Genomic DNA, 20,349 nt, shown 5'->3' with positions numbered 1-20,349 from the left:
TTGATTTTGGGTGGTTGAGTCAATGGAAATGGTGTTTGTCAAGCTACAAAGAAAGGCACAACCGAAATAGCCTGATAATACATTCTTATATACAAAATAATGGACCCATGCATTTCTGCACACGTCCATTGTTAATTGAAGGTCTTATAATAACTAAAACATCCCCTCTAAGCTAGTGAAAATTTCACTTAGCCCCTTTTATTATTCTTTATCAGTTTAACTCCTAAACTTGGAACACGCGAATAATTTTTATTTTTAATGTTTTTTGGTGGTTTTCTCCTTGTCTTAACAGTAGCTTTCAACATCACACAACATCACTAGATTGATACATGTATAAAGAGAAATGGTTGCCAATTGACTTCAAACTAATTTAGACTTATATTTTGAGAAACTATTGATTAATATAATTCCCAATTTTCAAGAACTGATAAACGGAACGGTCCAAATAAGAGTTTAAGAATTTTATTTTAATGACCTATACGTGCTTGTCTTCTACTACGGTGACGTTGCACCATAGTTAAAGGTCAAGGGATTTGATTTCGTAGACGGTGAAATTAAAAGAGAGACTATGACACAAACTTAAAGGTAAGTGAAAATCAATTCTTGGTTTTGGTTTTCTGAATTGGTTAGTCAACTTAGATACATGGACATTAATACTACTTTACTACTGACATAGATCGCTATAATTCTTTATGAAGGCAAATGCTATTAATTAATTACTATTTGATTGGAAATTTGAGGCTTCTTTGGTTTGAATTTTGGAACTTCTTCACTCCGTTAATTCTAAATTTTCCGATTGAGAATATAAACTAAAGAAATAGTCCTCAGTTCAGCCATGGAAATTTCTTCAGTCCTTCCTTTGTCAAATTTGCTGGTTTTTATAAATTTGAATAATTGAATTCGTTGGCTTACAAATAGCAGTGGAGATGCTTAACCCAAAGGAGCAAGTAATTAGTAATAAATATATCCAAAATGAAAGCATTATTTGCAATTCTATGCATTCTTCTCGCTTCCACTCTTTTCATCTCCATTTTCACCATGGCTCGAGCACGGCAGCTCTGGGGTAAGTAAAATAGATATATTAAAACTTTTACAGTAATTATTTTCTAAATTATGTTTTACACACATATATATTAACATACTCCAATTTCAGTAAAATGACATCTCAACGCACATGGAAAAAAAAATTGGATGCTTTGTGTTCGTTATCCAATTAAATTAATATATACATATATTTAAATAAATGGTTTTAATTATATAGAACATGGGAATTATAAGGCTATTAATTTTGCAGATATGGAATGTCAAGAACCTAATGTCTGCTTCTGTCCCGAATATAATCGAGACTGCCATCGTCTTCGCTCTCGACCTTGAATGTTGTGGGAAAGCAAAGCTATAGGATCCATTGGCGAAACCATATATGGAGATCCCCTAATATATGTATTGTTTTTGTTCTCAATGCTACTTTGTTTGGGTGTTGTATAATTCAACATGAAATTTAACTCTCCCTTTTTCAAATTTCATTATGTTCATGAAATTTCATTCTTTTTTTTGTTTCTCACAGATGTTATGTTTAACAAGAAATCATCTTCTGCTTGATTATATCAAGACATCTTCACTAACAATGTTATCATCTGACACAGAGGGAAAAAATTAAAAAAAAACTAATTATCTAAAATTATTAAACTCTTTTGAGCATAAAACTTGACAATCGATTTTTGTCCTTTCATCACAAGGAGAAAATCATTACATATTCAACAACGTAATGTATGTATGTAATGATTTTCTCCTTGTGATTAAAGAGAATGATTTTTGGAGCATGGTAAATTCTGCTACTCTAAGTTGGGGCATCAACAGAATCCTGAAGCTACGAACTGAAACTCTTGATACTATTTCGAAAGGAGCCTTCACCATTAGAGAAATTTGGTAGGAGATTAGAATGAAAAAAGACAAAGTCCCTTGGCACTCCCTTATATGGTCCCCTCACCATCTTCCCAAGCATAGTTTGATTGCATGGATGGCTCTTTTAGATCGAATTTGTTCTTCGATTGCTCGTATGCTTCTTTTTTGAGGCAGAAAATTCTTCTCCTAAATGGACTAAAGAAGACAATTGATTATTGAGAGAATACATCTATTGGCTTGTGGGAGGAACGTAATCGACGAATATTCAAAGGAACCTCAAGGACAAGAGAAGAAATCCTTAGCAATGTCAAAGAATTCGTAGGAATTAAACTTGGGGGGAAAAAGATAAATAGGCTGGATTATGTAAACTCCAATATTTGTATATCTTGGGATATCATTTAGCCGATCATTCTGTTGTAATTAGAGTGTAAATTTTCTGATCGATTTTTTTGTAGCAGACATTGTTTCTTTGGATAATAAATCTTAATTATCCAAAAAAAAAATCATTACATATTCGCTTAGCACTTCACTAAAACATTTGTAACCTTTTAAATCTAGAATATCTCGTGAACAAAATTTCTTCTCAAATCTACACTAACTCGAATTTTGTGTTATAATCCCACAACGACATTTGGTGTTTGTCTTTAACTGTGATGACGTTGCCCCATTGTTAAAGATCAAGGGATTGGACCTTATGGACAATGAAACTATAAGAGATACTGACACAAACTTTATGATAAGAAGAGAACAAATTTTTTAAATTATTGGTTGCTTTTCTGGATTGGTCAGTCAATTTAGATACATGGACTTTGCTATTACTTTACTGCTCACATACATCAGTATGATCTTTTTATAAAGACATGTTATTAATTAATTACAATTTGATTGGAAATTTGAGCTTTCTTTGGTTTAAATTTTGGAATTTCTTCACTCATTAATTCTAATTTTTCCAAGTGAGAGAATATAAACTAAAGAAATAGGACTTAGTTCAGCCATGGAAATTTCTTCAGACCTTCCTTTGTCAGTTTTGCTTCTTTTTTTTATATAAATTTGAATGATAGAATTTGTTGGAAACATTGGCCTACAAATAGCAGTGGAGAGGCTAAACCCAAAGGATCAAGTGATTAGTAGTAATTAATATATCTAAAATGAAAGCATTCTTTGCGATACTATGCATTCTCCTCGTATCCACTCTTTTCATCTCATCTTTCACCATTGCTCGACCACGACTGCTTCTGCTTCGTAAGTCCAACCATATTATATATGTTTTATACATGAATGATTTTAATTATATATATAACATGAGAATTATAGGGCTATTCATTTTGCAGATGAGCAACCTCCTATTTGGAATTGTCCGCATCATTCAAACTGCCATGTTATCTGGTCTCGACCTTGAATGCTGTGGGAAAGCAAAGCCCATAGGCGAAAATGTAATGGGAATATATATATATATATATATATATATATATGTGTGTGTGTGTATATATATGTATATGGCCTAATCAAGCTCCCATAAGAGCTCCTCCAAACACCATAAGAAATGAATATTCTATCGTCAATGTTAGGGATGTAAAATCATGTAATCGTTCAGGTTTCAGTCAAATCATGTCAGGTCAAGTAAAATCGGATACGGGTTGTGTCAGGTCAAATTGATGGTTCGACCCGAATCAGGTCGAGTCCAAGTCAAATCAGTTCAGGTTTAGGTTGAGTTAATTTCAGTTTGGATCGATGTCAGTTCAGGTAAAAATGGTTCAGGTCTGAAGTAGTTAAATATCAGGTTAATTCAAGTTCGGATGGACTTAAGTCGAATCTCTTTCAGATTGGGTAATGATTAATTATTTTTCACCTTTCATGAACGTTGAATTGCAATTTGTGATTGTATATAATTTAGAGTAAATTACAAAAATATAAATAATTATAGATCACTTTTTATAAAAATATATTTTGAATAACTAAATTGAACAAACATGCAACTACAAACAAAAATTTAAATAAATTAAAACAACATGTATTGATGAGGGATCAAATCGAAATAATTTTAAAATATGAAGTTGAAATTAATATAGAATTGGGCTAAATTGTATCCATTTAAAAAGTTGGTGAACAAAAGTTTATAGGTTTGGAAATTATAATATAATTTCTAAATTTTGAAATGAAGTTTATTATGTTATTTATAGGGTATGAAGTAAATTACAAAAATATAAATAAGTATGGGATAATTTCATATACAAATATAATTTTAAGGATTAAATTGAACAAATATGAAATTACAAATTAAAATGTAAATAAATTAAACAATACAGAGATATCAAATTGAAATAATTGTAAAATATGAAAAAAGTTGTAAAATAGACTAAATATTATATATATATATACATACATAATAATATAATATGTATATAATATGTATGATGAATGTTATGATAATATAATACATGTATATATATTATAATGTACATTGTACTTATGCATACAATATAAGTATACATTATACTTATAATATATGTATATAATATATAAGTATATATATATAAGAATAATATATATATATATATATATATATATAAAGTATAAAATATATAAAGTATAAAGTATAAGTATATAAACTATATAACATGCCAATGAGTGTTGGCACAAGTGGTTGGGATTCAGGAATTTGAGTTTGTAAGGCCAAGTTCGAATCCTACCATTGTCACTCTTGGTAAGCAATTTGTAAATTCCTATGCAAATCACAATTGGGTCTTAGGTATGCCCTGACCTTGGATTGAAGGAGTCACTCCTGACTTAAACTTTTGTGTACCAAAAATAAATAAACTATATACTATATAGTTTATATACTTATATATTATATATTTATATATTTGTATACTCATGCTATGTATGTAATATGTACTATATATATATATACAAGTACATATATGCATGTATGTAATATGTATGATGCATGTATATATATTTATATTTATACATGTGTGTATATATATAAAGTATATAATATATAAGTATATAATTAAACATGAGTGACTAAAATAAAAGATACTAAAATTAACATTTATATTTAATAATTATGCACATTAAAGAAAGAAGGGAAAATTAAAAGTAATTAGAATGTATTCAAGATAAAATTGCATCGAATTGAAAATTCAAGAAGAGATTTACAATTAAACCATGACTAAAATGAAAGAAATCAAAACCAATTTACAAAGTAGAAAAATGATAATTGTTGGAATATTTCGAGCCTAATTAGCCCAAAAATCTTATTGGACACCTACTTGGTGCTAACTTCCCAAATTTTGCTCAATTTCTCTCTAAATTCTCAATTTCTCTCTCTTCCCAAATTTTTCAAATTTTCCTCTAAATTCTCAAATAAAATCAATTTTTTCCACACACAAAAAAAATATTTATTTTAAAAAACTTTCTCTCACAACTCACTTTAAATAATATATATATTTAATCTCAAATAAATTCATCTTATATGTATTATTTAAAATTTTATGTTAAATTATATTTAAATTATTAATTAATTATTACATGAAAAAATAAATTAAACTTATAAATATTTAAATTAATTTTATATAATCTAATAAAATCATGTTCAATAAATAAATTATTTAATGAAATTAATTTAATGATTATAATTAAGATTTATAATATAAGGATTATAATTAATATAGAAAATAAATTTATTAATTTAATTATCATAACTAATAATTTGTTTTAACTTTCAAGAGTAATCATATTAATTATCATAGTTTATTATAAATTCAAAATCTCACAACTTCATCAATTGTAACTTATAAGTCAGGTAAATATCATATATGGTCAATAACAAGTTGGATGATTTACAGGTTGAGTCAATTACATGTCAGGTTGATAATAGGTAGGGTAATACCAATTATTTGTCAAGTTAATCTCGAGTTCGGGTTCATATCAATCGGATGCAGATCGGGTTTGGTTATCATATTATTGTTTCAATTCGGGTTCAAGTAATTCTCAGATCTGGTAGAGGTCGGGTTCATATCCACAATTTTCATGTCCAATTCGGGTTGATGTCAACACCAGTTCAGACTCGAGTTGGTTTAAAATACCACCGCTTAAGTCACAAACAATTTTGACTCGAGTCAGTTTTATAGGTCTGGTCAGCTTTTTACTTCCCTAATCAATGTTTTCTGTAATTTTTAGGATATTAGTTGTACAGATGAATCTTAAAAAAATGTTGAAATAAACTTTTTTAGTACATCAGGTTTTGAGATATATTTCGAGTTTTGACATAAATGAAATTTTAAATTTTTTAAAATTTTTCTGATCTCTGTGTTTATAATAAATTATTTATTTTTTTATGCATAAAAATAGACAAGGTTAAATCACATTAAATCTAGTCTTACACGAATTTTATTTTATATTGATGTCATTTTAATCGCCTTTTTAGTTTTAAAGTTTTTACAATAGTCACGTTATAATTCTCGTTTTACTTAATTTTAGTTTGTTTCTTAGGTGTATGTAATACCCCAAAGTTTGGTTAGTGACCAAAACATAATTTTTGAAAGTTTAGTGTCCAAAGTGTAAAATTAGGAAAAGTTTAGGGAACAAAATGGTAATTCTCCCAAAAAGAATTTTTATTTCCATAAATGAATAGTTTACCCTCAATAATGGTGTTTTGGTGGGAATCGGATTTTCGATTCGGAATTTGTGTTAAAAGCCATAAAGTGTTAAAGTTCGATAAAAATTCCACAAATCGGATCGAATAGAAATTTTGAAGGATGATAATTTAAGCTTAAAAATATTATTTCCACATTTTAAAATGATGGAAATTGTTTATTTAATTTTTATTTGATTATACTTCTTTAAACAATTTAAAACCCTTTTTTATTTATTACCATTAATATTTATTATTTTATTATTTCCCTTTTATTTATTATTATCTATTTTTTAAAATATTTTCAACTTTACTTGAAATTATATCTTGTCCTAAAATCAATAAATTGTTTTACTAAATCACAAAAACCATAGTCCCTGTGGATTGACCCTGCTTCTCTATACTACATTTTCCTTTCTATTTAATTAAGAAGCCGAAATTATTTTGATAACAAAACGACGATTATCAAAAAGTTTATAGGTTTGGAAATTATAATATAATTTCTAAAATTTGAAATGAAGTTTATTATGTGATTTATAGGGTATGAAGTAAATTACAAAAATATAAATAAGTATGGTCCAATTTCAGATACAAATATAAATTTAAGGACTAAATTGAATAAATATGAAATTAAAAATTAAAAATTAAATGAATTAAACAACACAGAGGGATTAAATTGAAATAATTTTAAAATGTGAAAAAATTGTAAAATAGACTGAATATTATACATAATAATATAATATGTATGATGAATGTTATGATAATATAATACATGTATATGTATTATATTGTACATTATAATTATGCATATAATATAAGTATTCATAATATTTATAACATATGTATAATATATATATATATATATATATATATATATATATATATATATATTTATATAAAATATAAAGTGTATGTATGTATGTATGTATATATGTATATGTATATGTATAAGTATTAACTATATACATAAGTATGTACTTAAGTATATATATATAAATAAATAAGCATATATAGTATATAATTAAACATGAGTGACTAAAATAAAATATACTAAAATTAACATTTATATTTAATAATTATGCACATTAAAGAAAGAAGGGAAAAATAAAGTAATTAGAATGTATATATGATTAAATTGCATCGAATTGAAAACTTAAAAAGAGATTTACAATTAGACCATGACTAAAATGAAATAAATCAAAAAACCAATTTACAAAGTAGAAAAATAATGATCGTTGGAGAAGCAAGAACTTAATTAACCCAAAAAATCTTATTGGAGACCCAATTGGCGCCAATTTCCCAAATTTTACCCAATTTCTCTCTAAACTCCCAAATAAAATCAATTTTTCCCACACACAAAAAATATTTATTTCAAAAAGCTTTCCTCCCACCACTCACTTTATAAATATATAATCTCAAATAAACTCATCTTGTATATTTTAAAATTTTATGTTAAATTATATTTAAAATATTAATTAATTATTACATAAAAATAAATTAAATTTATAAATATTTAAATTAATTTTATATAATCTAATAAAATCATGCTCAATAAATAAATTATTTAATGAAATTAATTTAATGATTATAATTAAGATTTATAATATAAGAATTATAATTAATATAGAAAATAAATTTATTAATTTAATTATCATAACTAACAATTTGTTTTAACTTTTAAAAGTAATTATATTAATTATCATAGTTTATTATAAATTCAAAATCTCACAACTTCATCAATTGTAACTTACAAGTTATGTAAATATCAAATCAGGTAAATATCAGATCTGGTCAATAACAAGTTGGATTATTTACAGGTTGAATCAATTACATGTAAAGTTTATAGCAGGTCAGGTTGATAACAGGACGGGTAATACCAGTTATTTACCAGGTTAATATTTGGGTTCAAATTCATATCAGTCAGATGCAGGTCGGGTTCAGTTATCATATTATCGTTTCAATTCGGGTTTAGGTAATTCTCAGATCGGGTAGAGGTCGGGTTCAAATCCATAATTTCCAGGTCTAACTCGGGTTGAGGTCAACACCAATTCAGACTTGAGTCGGTTTCGAATCACCACCGTTCAGGACTTCAGGTCATAAATAATTTTGACTCGAGTCGGTTTTACTCAATTTTATAGGTCGGGTCAGCTTTTTATGTTCCTAATCGATGTTTTCGGTAAGTTTTAGGATATTAGTTGTACAAATGAATGTTAAAAAATGTTGAAATAAACTTTTTTTTTTAGTATATCAGGTTTTGAGATATATTTCGAGTTTTGACATACATGAAATTTTATTTTTTTTATATTCTTGTGATCTTTGTTTATAATAAATTATTTAATTTTTTATCCATAAAAATACATATTATTAAATCACATTAAATCTAGTCTGACATGAATTTTATTTTATATTGACATCATTTTAATCGCCTTTTCAATTTTAAATTTTTTACAATAGTCACGTTATAATTCTCTTTTTAGTTAATTTTAGTTTGTTTCTTGAATGTAATACCCCAAATTTTGGTTAGTGATCAAAACATAATATTTGAAAGTTTAGTGGCTTAAGTATAAAATTGGGAAGATATGTTGAAAACGAAGGAGGGTATTGAACCCGAAAGCTTGTTTCCATACAAGCTCAACTCCTCCAGCTTTTGCAAGTATCCTAAAGAGAATGGGATAACACCATTGAAGTTGTTGTAGTACAGACGCAACACCTGAAGTTGAGTTAATGATCCTAACCACGATGGGATTTCTCCACTGAAGCTGTTGTTACCCAAGTCTATATGTTTCATATGGTGCAAATTTGATAACTGGACTGGTAATCTGCCATGAAAACTGTTATCTTTGATTGAAAGAAGAGAAAGGAATGATAAATTTCCTAAGTGGGGTGGAAGGGTGCCTACAAATCCCAAACCAGTAAGGTTTAGAGCTGTGACTTTGCGGTGGTTGGACCCGCAGCTGACACCAAACCAATTGCAAACAGGAGTAGAAGATGACCAATTGGTTGCCAACACATTTCCAGGATCCTGGATAACATGGTCTTTCAATGCAAGAAGAGCGAACTGGTCTGTAAGAATGGTGGTTAAGTTCTTGGAAAGAGTGGTCAGAAAAAAATGGAAGATGATGATGAGAAGAGTCAAGTTGAGGAAAGTGTTCGCCATTTGATTTTGGGTGGTTGAGTCAATGGAAATGGTGTTTGTCAAGCTACAAAGAAAGGCACAACCGAAATAGCCTGATAATACATTCTTATATACAAAATAATGGACCCATGCATTTCTGCACACGTCCATTGTTAATTGAAGGTCTTATAATAACTAAAACATCCCCTCTAAGCTAGTGAAAATTTCACTTAGCCCCTTTTATTATTCTTTATCAGTTTAACTCCTAAACTTGGAACACGCGAATAATTTTTATTTTTAATGTTTTTTGGTGGTTTTCTCCTTGTCTTAACAGTAGCTTTCAACATCACACAACATCACTAGATTGATACATGTATAAAGAGAAATGGTTGCCAATTGACTTCAAACTAATTTAGACTTATATTTTGAGAAACTATTGATTAATATAATTCCCAATTTTCAAGAACTGATAAACGGAACGGTCCAAATAAGAGTTTAAGAATTTTATTTTAATGACCTATACGTGCTTGTCTTCTACTACGGTGACGTTGCACCATAGTTAAAGGTCAAGGGATTTGATTTCGTAGACGGTGAAATTAAAAGAGAGACTATGACACAAACTTAAAGGTAAGTGAAAATCAATTCTTGGTTTTGGTTTTCTGAATTGGTTAGTCAACTTAGATACATGGACATTAATACTACTTTACTACTGACATAGATCGCTATAATTCTTTATGAAGGCAAATGCTATTAATTAATTACTATTTGATTGGAAATTTGAGGCTTCTTTGGTTTGAATTTTGGAACTTCTTCACTCCGTTAATTCTAAATTTTCCGATTGAGAATATAAACTAAAGAAATAGTCCTCAGTTCAGCCATGGAAATTTCTTCAGTCCTTCCTTTGTCAAATTTGCTGGTTTTTATAAATTTGAATAATTGAATTCGTTGGCCTACAAATAGCAGTGGAGATGCTTAACCCAAAGGAGCAAGTAATTAGTAATAAATATATCCAAAATGAAAGCATTATTTGCAATTCTATGCATTATGCTCGCTTCCACTCTTTTCATCTCCATTTTCACCATGGCTCGAGCACGGCAGCTCTGGGGTAAGTAAAATAGATATATTAAAACTTTTACAGTAATTATTTTCTAAATTATGTTTTACACACATATATATTAACATACTCCAATTTCAGTAAAATGACATCTCAACGCACATGGAAAAAAAATTGGATGCTTTGTGTTCGTTATCCAATTAAATTAATATATACATATATTTAAATAAATGGTTTTAATTATATAGAACATGGGAATTATAAGGCTATTAATTTTGCAGATATGGAATGTCAAGAACCTAATATCTGCTTCTGTCCCGAATATAATCGAGACTGCCATCGTCTTCGCTCTCGACCTTGAATGTTGTGGGAAAGCAAAGCTATAGGATCCATTGGCGAAACCATATATGGAGATCCCCTAATATATGTATTGTTTGTGTTCTCAATGCTACTTTGTTTGGGTGTTGTATAATTCAATATGAGATTTAACTCTCCCTTTTTCAAATTTCATTATGTTCATGAAATTTCATTCTTTTTTTGTTTCTCACAGTTATTATACTCACAGTTGTTATGTTTAACAAGAAATCATCTTCTGCTTGATTATATCAAGACATCTTCACTAACAATGTTATCATCTGACACAGAGGGAAAAAATTAAAAAAAATGTATTATCTAAAATTATTAAACTCTTTTGAACATAAAACTTGACAATCGATTTTTGTCCTTTCATCACAAGGAGAAAATCATTACATATTCAACAACGTAATGTATGTATGTAATGATTTTCTCCTTGTGATTAAAGAGAATGATTTTTGGAGCATGGTAAATTCTGCTACTCTAAGTTGGGGCATCAACAAAATCCTGAAGCTACGAACTGAAACTCTTGATACTATTTCGAAATGAGACTTCACCATTAGAGAAATTTGGCAGGAGATTAGAATGAAAAAAGACAAAGTCCCTTGGCACTCCCTTATATGGTTCCCTCACCATCTTCCCAAGCATAGTTTGATTGCATGGATGGCTCTTTTAGATCGAATTTGTTCTTCGATTGCTTGTATGCTTCTTTTTTGAGGCAGAAAATTCTTCTCCTAAATGGACTAAAGAAGACAATTGATTCTTGAGAGAATATGGTTACTTGGGCTTCCAACACATGGAAAAGAAAATCTCTTATCTCTACTATTCTTAAACTTACTTGGTGTGCAAGTATCTATGGCTTGTGGGAGGAACGTAATCGACGAATATTCAAAGGAACCTCAAGGACAAGAGAAGAAATCCTTAGCAATGTCAAAGAATTCGTAGGAATTAAACTTAGGGGGAAAAAGATAAATAGGCTTGATTATGTAAACTCCAATATTTGTATATCTTGGGATATCATTTAGCCGATCATTCTGTTGTAATTAGAGTGTAAATTTTCTGATCGGTTTTTTTGTAGCAGACATTGCTTCTTTGGGTAATAAATCTTAATTATCCAAAAAAAAAATCATTACATATTCGCTTAGCACTTCACTAAAACATTTGTAACCTTTTAAATCTAGAATATCTCGTGAACAAAATTTCTTCTCAAATCTACACTAACTCGAATTTTGTGTTATAATCCCACAACGACATTTGGTGTTTGTCTTTAACTGTGATGACGTTGCCCCATTGTTAAAGATCAAGGGATTGGACCTTATGGACAATGAAACTATAAGAGAGACTATGACACAAACTTTAAGATAAGAAGAGAACAAATTTTTTAAATTATTGGTTGCTTTTCTGGATTGGCCAGTCAATTTAGATACATGGACTTTGCTATTACTTTACTGCTCACATACATCAGTATGATCTTTTTATAAAGACGTGTTATTAATTAATTACAATTTGATTGGAAATTTGAGCTTTCTTTGGTTTAAATTTTGGAATTTCTTCACTCATTAATTCTAATTTTTCCAAGTGAGAGAATATAAACTAAAGAAATAGGACTTAGTTCAGCCATGGAAATTTCTTCAGACCTTCCTTTGTCAGTTTTGCTTCTTTTTTTTTATATAAATTTGAATGATAGAATTTGTTGGAAACATTGGCCTACAAATAGCAGTGGAGAGGCTAAACCCAAAGGATCAAGTGATTAGTAGTAATTAATATATCTAAAATGAAAGCATTCTTTGCGATACTATGCATTCTCCTCGTATCCACTCTTTTCATCTCAACTTTCACCATGGCTCGACCACGACTGCTTCTGCTTCGTAAGTCCAACCATATTATATATGTTTTATACATGAATGATTTTAATTATATATATAACATGAGAATTATAGGGCTATTCATTTTGCAGATGAGCAACCTCCTATTTGGAATTGTCCGCATCATTCAAACTGCCATGTTATCTGGTCTCGACCTTGAATACTGTGGGAAAGCAAAGCTATAGGCGAAAATGTAATGGGAATATATATATATATATATATATGTATATGGCCTAATCAAGCTCCCATAAGAGCTCCTCCAAACACCATAAGAAAAGAATACTCTATCGTCAATGTTAGGGATGTAAAATCATGTAATCGTTCAGGTTTCAGTCAAATAATGTTGGGTCAAGTAAAATCGGATACGGGTTGTGTCAGGTCAATTTGATGGTTCGACCCGAATCGAACCCGAATCAGGTCGAGTCCAAGTCAAATCAGTTCAGGTTTAGGTTGAGTTAATTTCAGTTTGGATCGATGTCAGTTCAGGTAAAAAGGGTTCAGGTCTGAAGTAGTTAAATATCAGGTTAATTCAAGTTCGGATGGACTTAAGTCGAATCTCGTTCAGATTGGGTAATGATTAATTATTTTTCGCCTTTCATGAACGTTGAATTGCAATTTGTGATTGTATATAATTTAGAGTAAATTACAAAAATATAAATAATTATGGATCACTTTTTATAAAAATATATTTTGAATAACTAAATTGAACAAACATTCAACTACAAACAAAAATTTAAATAAATTAAAACAACATGTATTGACGAGGGATCAAATCGAAATAATTTTAAAATATGAAGTTGAAATTAATATAGAATTGGGCTAAATTGTATCCATTTAAAAAGTTGGTGAACAAAAGTTTATAGGTTTGGAAATTATAATATAATTTCTAAATTTTGAAATGAAGTTTATTATGTTATTTATAGGGTATGAAGTAAATTACAAAAATATAAATAAGTATGGGATAATTTTATATACAAATATAATTTTAAGGACTAAATTGAACAAATATGAAATTACAAATTAAAATTTAAATAAATTAAACAATACAGAGATATCAAATTGAAATAATTGTAAAATATGAAAAAAGTTGTAAAATAGACTAAATAATATATATATATATATATATATATATATATACATACATAATAATATAATATGTATATAATATGTATGATGAATGTTATGATAATATAATACATGTATATATATTATAATGTACATTGTACTTATGCATACAATATAAGTATACATTATACTTATAATATATGTATATAATATATAAGTATATATATATAAGAATAATATATATATATATATAAAGTATAAAATATATAAAGTATAAGTATATAAACTATATAACATGCCAATGGGTGTTGGCACAAGTGGTTGGGATTCAGGAATTTGAGTTTGTAAGGCCAAGTTCGAATCCTACCATTGTCACTCTTGGTAAGCAATTTGTAAATTCTTATGCAAATCACAATTGGGTCTTAGGTATGCTCTGACCTTGGATTGAGGGAGTCACTCCTGACTTAAACTTTTGTGTACCAAAAATAAATAAACTATATACTATATAGTTTATATACTTATATATTATATATTTATATATTTGTATACTCATGCTATGTATGTAATATGTACTATATATATATATATATATATAAGTACATATATGCATGTATGTAATATATAAGATGCATGTATATATATTTATATTTATACATGTGTGTGTATATATATAAAGTATATAATATATAAGTATATAATTAAACATGAGTGACTAAAATAAAAGATACTAAAATTAACATTTATATTTAATAATTATGCACATTAAAGAAAGAAGGGAAAATTAAAAGTAATTAGAATGTATTCAAGATAAAATTACATCGAATTGAAAATTCAAGAAGAGATTTACAATTAAACCATGACTAAAATGAAAGAAATCAAAACCAATTTACAAAGTAGAAAAATGATAATTGTTGGAAGATTTCGAGCCTAATTAGCCCAAAAATCTTATTGGACACCTACTTGGTGCTAACTTCCCAAATTTTGCTCAATTTCTCTCTAAATTCCCAATTTCTCTCTCTTCCCAAAATTTTCAAATTTTCCTCTAAATTCTCAAATAAAATCAATTTTTCGACACACAAAAAAATATTTATTTTAAAAAACTTTCTCTCACAACTCACTTTAAATAATATATATATATTTAATCTCAAATAAATTCATCTTATATGTATTATTTAAAATTTTATGTTAAATTATATTTAAATTATTAATTAATTATTACATGAAAAATAAATTAAACTTATAAATATTTAAATTAATTTTATATAATCTAATAAAATCATGTTCAATAAATAAATTATTTAATGAAATTAATTTAATGATTATAATTAAGATTTATAATATAAGGATTATAATTAATATAGAAAATAAATTTATTAATTTAATTATCATAACTAATAATTTGTTTTAACTTTCAAGAGTAATCATATTAATTATCATAGTTTATTATAAATTCAAAATCTCACAACTTCATCAATTGTAACTTATAAGTCAGGTAAATATCAGATATGGTCAATAACAAGTTGGATGATTTACATGTTGAGTCAATTACATGTCAGGTTGATAATAGGTAGGGTAATACCAATTATTTGTCAAGTTAATCTCGAGTTCGGGTTCATATCAATCGGATGCAGATCGGGTTTGGTTATCATATTATTGTTTCAATTCGGGTTCAAGTAATTCTCAGATCTGGTAGAGGTCGGGTTCATATCCACAATTTTCAGGTCCAATTCGGGTTGATGTCAACACCAGTTCAGACTCGAGTTGGTTTAAAATACCACCGCTTAAGTCACAAACAATTTTGACTCGAGTCAGTTTTATAGGTCGAGTCTTTTTACTTCCCTAATCAATGTTTTCTGTAATTTTTAGGATATTAGTTGTACAGATGAATCTTAAAAAAATGTTGAAATAAACTTTTTTAGTACATCAGGTTTTGAGATATATTTCGAGTTTTGACATAAATGAAATTTTAAATTTTTTTAATTTTTTCTGATCTCTTTGTTTATAATAAATTATTTATTTTTTATCCATAAAAATAGACAAGGTTAAATCACATTAAATCTAGTCTTACACGAATTTTATTTTATATTGATGTCATTTTAATCGCCTTTTTAGTTTTAAAGTTTTTACAATAGTCACATTATAATTCTCGTTTTACTTAATTTTAGTTTGTTTCTTAGGTGAATGTAATACCCCAAATTTTGGTTAGTGACCAAAACATAATTTTTGAAAGTTTAGTGTCCAAAGTGTAAAATTAGGAAAAGTTTAGGGAACAAAATGGTAATTCTCCCAAAAAGAATTTTTATTTCCATAAATGAATAGTTTACCCTCAATAATGGCGTTTTGGTGGGAATCGTATTTTCGATTTAGAATTTGTGTTAAAAGCTATAAAGTGTTAAAGTCCGATAAAAATTCGACAAATCGGATCGAATAGAAATTTTGAGAAATTTTGAAGGATGATAATTTAAGCTTAAAAATATTATTTCCACATTTTAAAATGATGGAAATTGTTTATTTAATTTTTATTTGATTATACTTCTTTAAACAATTTAAAACCCTTTTTTATTTATTACCATTAATATTTATTATTTTATTATTTCCCTTTTATTTATTATTATCTATTTTTTAAAATATTTTCAACTTTACCTGAAATTCTATCTTGTCCTAAAATCAATAAATTGTTTTACTAAATCACAAAAACCATAGTCCTTGTGGATTGACCCTGCTTCTCTATACTACATTTTCCTTTCTATTTAATTAAGAAGCCGAAATTATTTTGATAACAAAACGACGATTATCAAAAAGTTTATAGGTTTGGAAATTATAATATAATTTCTAAAATTTGAAATGAAATTTATTATGTGATTTATAGGGTATGAAGTAAATTACAAAAATATAAATAAGTATGGTCCAATTTCAGATACAAATATAATTTTAAGGACTAAATTGAATAAATATGAAATTAAAAATTAAAAATTAAATGAATTAAACAACACAGAGGGATTAAATTGAAATAATTTTAAAATGTGAAAAAATTGTAAAATAGACTGAATATTATACATAATAATATAATATGTATGATGAATGTTATGATAATATAATACATGTATATGTATTATATTGTACATTATAATTATGCATATAATATAAGTATTCATAATATTTATAACATATGTATAATGTATATATATATATATATATATATATATATATATATATATATATATATATATATATATTAAATATAAAGTGTATGTATGTATGTATATATGTATGTATATGTATAAGTATTAACTATATACATAAGTATGTACTTAAGTATATATATATAAATAAATAAGCATATATAGTATATAATTAAACATGAGTGACTAAAATAAAATATACTAAAATTAACATTTATATTTAATAATTATGCACATTAAAGAAAGAAGGGAAAAATAAAGTAATTAGAATGTATATATGATTAAATTGCATCGAATTGAAAACTTAAAAAGAGATTTACAATTAGACCATGACTAAAATGAAATAAATCAAAAACCAATTTACAAAGTAGAAAAATAATGATCGTTGGAGAAGCGAGAACTTAATTAACCCAAAAAATCTTATTGGAGACCCAATTGGCGCCAATTTCCCAAATTTTACCCAATTTCTCTCTAAACTCCCAACTAAAATCAATTTTTCCCCACACACAAAAAAATATTTATTTTAAAAAGCTTTCCTCCCACCACTCACTTTATAAATATATAATCTCAAATAAACTCATCTTGTATATTTTAAAATTTTATGTTAAATTATATTTAAAATATTAATTAATTATTACATAAAAATAAATTAAATTCATAAATATTTAAATTAATTTTATATAATCTAATAAAATCATGCTCAATAAATAAATTATTTAATGAAATTAATTAATGAAATTAATTAAGATTTATAATATAAGAATTATAATTAATATAGAAAATAAATTTATTAATTTAATTATCATAACTAACAATTTGTTTTAACTTTTAAAAGTAATTATATTAATTATCATGGTTTATTATAAATTCAAAATCTCACAACTTCATCAATTGTAACTTACAAGTCATGTAAATATCAAATCAGGTAAATATCAGATCTGGTCAATAACAAGTTGGATTATTTACAGGTTGAATCAATTACATGTAAAGTTTATAGCAGGTCAGGTTGATAACAGGACGAGTAATACCAGTTATTTACCAGGTTAATATTTGGGTTCAAATTCATATCAGTCAGATGCAGGTCGGGTTCAGTTATCATATTATCGTTTCAATTCGGGTTTAGGTAATTCTCAGATCGGGTAGAGGTCGGGTTCAGATCCACAATTTCCAGGTCTAACTCGGGTTGAGGTCAACACCAATTCAGACTTGAGTCGGTTTCGAATCACCACCGTTCAGGACTTCAGGTCATAAATAATTTTGACTCGAGTCGGTTTCACTCAATTTTATAGGTCGGGTCAGCTTTTTATGTTCCTAATCGATGTTTTCGGTAAGTTTTAGGATATTAGTTGTACAAATGAATGTTAAAAAAATGTTGAAATAAACTTTTTTTTAGTATATCAGGTTTGGAGATATATTTCGAGTTTTGACATACATGAAATTTTATTTTTTTTATATTCTTGTGATCTCTTTGTTTATAATAAATTATTTAATTTTTTATCCATAAAAATAGATATTATTAAATCACATTAAATCTAGTCTGACATGAATTTTATTTTATATTGACATCATTTTAATCGTCTTTTCAGTTTTAAATTTTTTACAATAGTCACGTTATAATTCTCTTTTTAGTTAATTTTAGTTTGTTTCTTGAATGTAATACCCCAAATTTTGGTTAGTGATCAAAAAATAATTTTTGAAAGTTTGGTGGCTTAAGTATAAAATTGGGAAGATATGTTGAAAACGAAGGAGGGTATTGAACCCGAAAGCTTGTTTCCATACAAGCTCAACTCCTCCAGCTTTTGCAAGTATCCTAAAGAGAATGGGATAACACCATTGAAGTTGTTGTAGTACAGACGCAACACCTGAAGTTGAGTTAATGATCCTAACCACGATGGGATTTCTCCACTGAAGCTGTTGTTACCCAAGTCTATATGTTTCATCCTGTGCAAATTTGATAACTGGACTGGTAATCTGCCATGAAAACTGTTATCTTTGATTGAAAGAAGAGAAAGGAATGATAAATTTCCTAAGTGGGGTGGAAGGGTGCCTACAAATCCCAAACCAGTAAGGTTTAGAGCTGTGACTTTGCGGTGGTTGGACCCGCAGCTGACACCAAACCAATTGCAAACAGGAGTAGAAGATGACCAATTGGTTGCCAACACATTTCCAGGATCCTGGATAACATGGTCTTTCAATGCAAGAAGAGCGAACTGGTCTGTAAGAATGGTGGTTAAGTTCTTGGAAAGAGTGGTCAGAAAAAAATGGAAGATGATGATGAGAAGAGTCAAGTCGAGGAAAGTGTTCGCCATTTGATTTTGGGTGGTTGAGTCAATGGAAATGGTGTTTGTCAAGCTACAAAGGAAGGCACAACCGAAATAGCCTGATAATACATTCTTATATACAATATATTGGACCCATGCATTTCTGCACACGTCCATTGTTAATTGAAGGTCTAATAATACCTAAAACATCCCCTCTAAGCTAGTGAAAATTTCACTTAGCCCCATTTATTATTCTTTATCAGTTTAACTCCTAAACTTGGAACACGCGAATAATTTTTATTTTTAATGTTTTTCGGTGGTTTTCTCCTTGTCTTAACAGTAGCTTTCAACATCACACAACATCACTAGATTGATACATGTATAAAGAAAAATGGTTGCCAATTGACTTCAAACTAATTTAGACTTATATTTTGAGAAACTATTGATTAATATAATTCCCAATTTTCAAGAACTGATAAACGGAACGGTCCAAATAAGAGTTTAAGAATTTTATTTTAATGACCTATACGTGCTTGTCTTCTACTACGGTGACGTTGCACCATAGTTAAAGGTCAAGGGATTTGATTTCGTAGAACGGTGAAATTAAAAGAGAGACTATGACACAAACTTAAAGGTAAGTGAAAATCAATTCTTGGTTTTGGTTTTCTGAATTGGTTAGTCAACTTAGATACATGGACATTAATACTACTTTACTACTGACATAGATCGCTATAATTCTTTATGAAGACAAATGCTATTGATTAATTACTATTTGATTGGAAATTTGAGGCTTCTTTGGTTTGAATTTTGGAACTTCTTCACTCCGTTAATTCTAAATTTTCCGATTGAGAATATAAACTAAAGAAATAGTCCTCAGTTCAGCCATGGAAATTTCTTCAGTCCTTCCTTTGT

The 20,349-nt window shown here is 27.7% G+C and overlaps 2 protein-coding genes across 2 annotated transcripts; both read right to left on the bottom strand.

Moving 5' to 3' along the window:
• Nucleotides 1–9,098: 9,098 nt before the first annotated feature.
• Nucleotides 9,099–9,698, bottom strand: LOC120164997 (LRR receptor-like serine/threonine-protein kinase EFR). The gene has a single exon (XM_039174604.1). It carries the CDS (start codon nt 9,696–9,698, stop codon nt 9,099–9,101), a length of 600 nt encoding a protein of 199 aa, XP_039030535.1.
• A 9,187-nt stretch (nt 9,699–18,885) lies between these two features.
• Nucleotides 18,886–19,485, bottom strand: LOC120164996 (LRR receptor-like serine/threonine-protein kinase EFR). Its single transcript, XM_039174603.1, has one exon. It carries the CDS (start codon nt 19,483–19,485, stop codon nt 18,886–18,888), a length of 600 nt encoding a protein of 199 aa, XP_039030534.1.
• Between the last annotated feature and the right edge of the window lie 864 nt (nt 19,486–20,349).

The sequence above is a fragment of the Hibiscus syriacus genome, unplaced genomic scaffold (genome assembly GCF_006381635.1).
Source record: "Hibiscus syriacus cultivar Baekdansim isolate YM2019G1 unplaced genomic scaffold, ASM638163v2 tig00111565_pilon, whole genome shotgun sequence".
Classification (NCBI taxonomy): domain Eukaryota; kingdom Viridiplantae; phylum Streptophyta; class Magnoliopsida; order Malvales; family Malvaceae; genus Hibiscus; species Hibiscus syriacus.
This window is presented reverse-complemented; position numbering and strand designations above follow the sequence as displayed.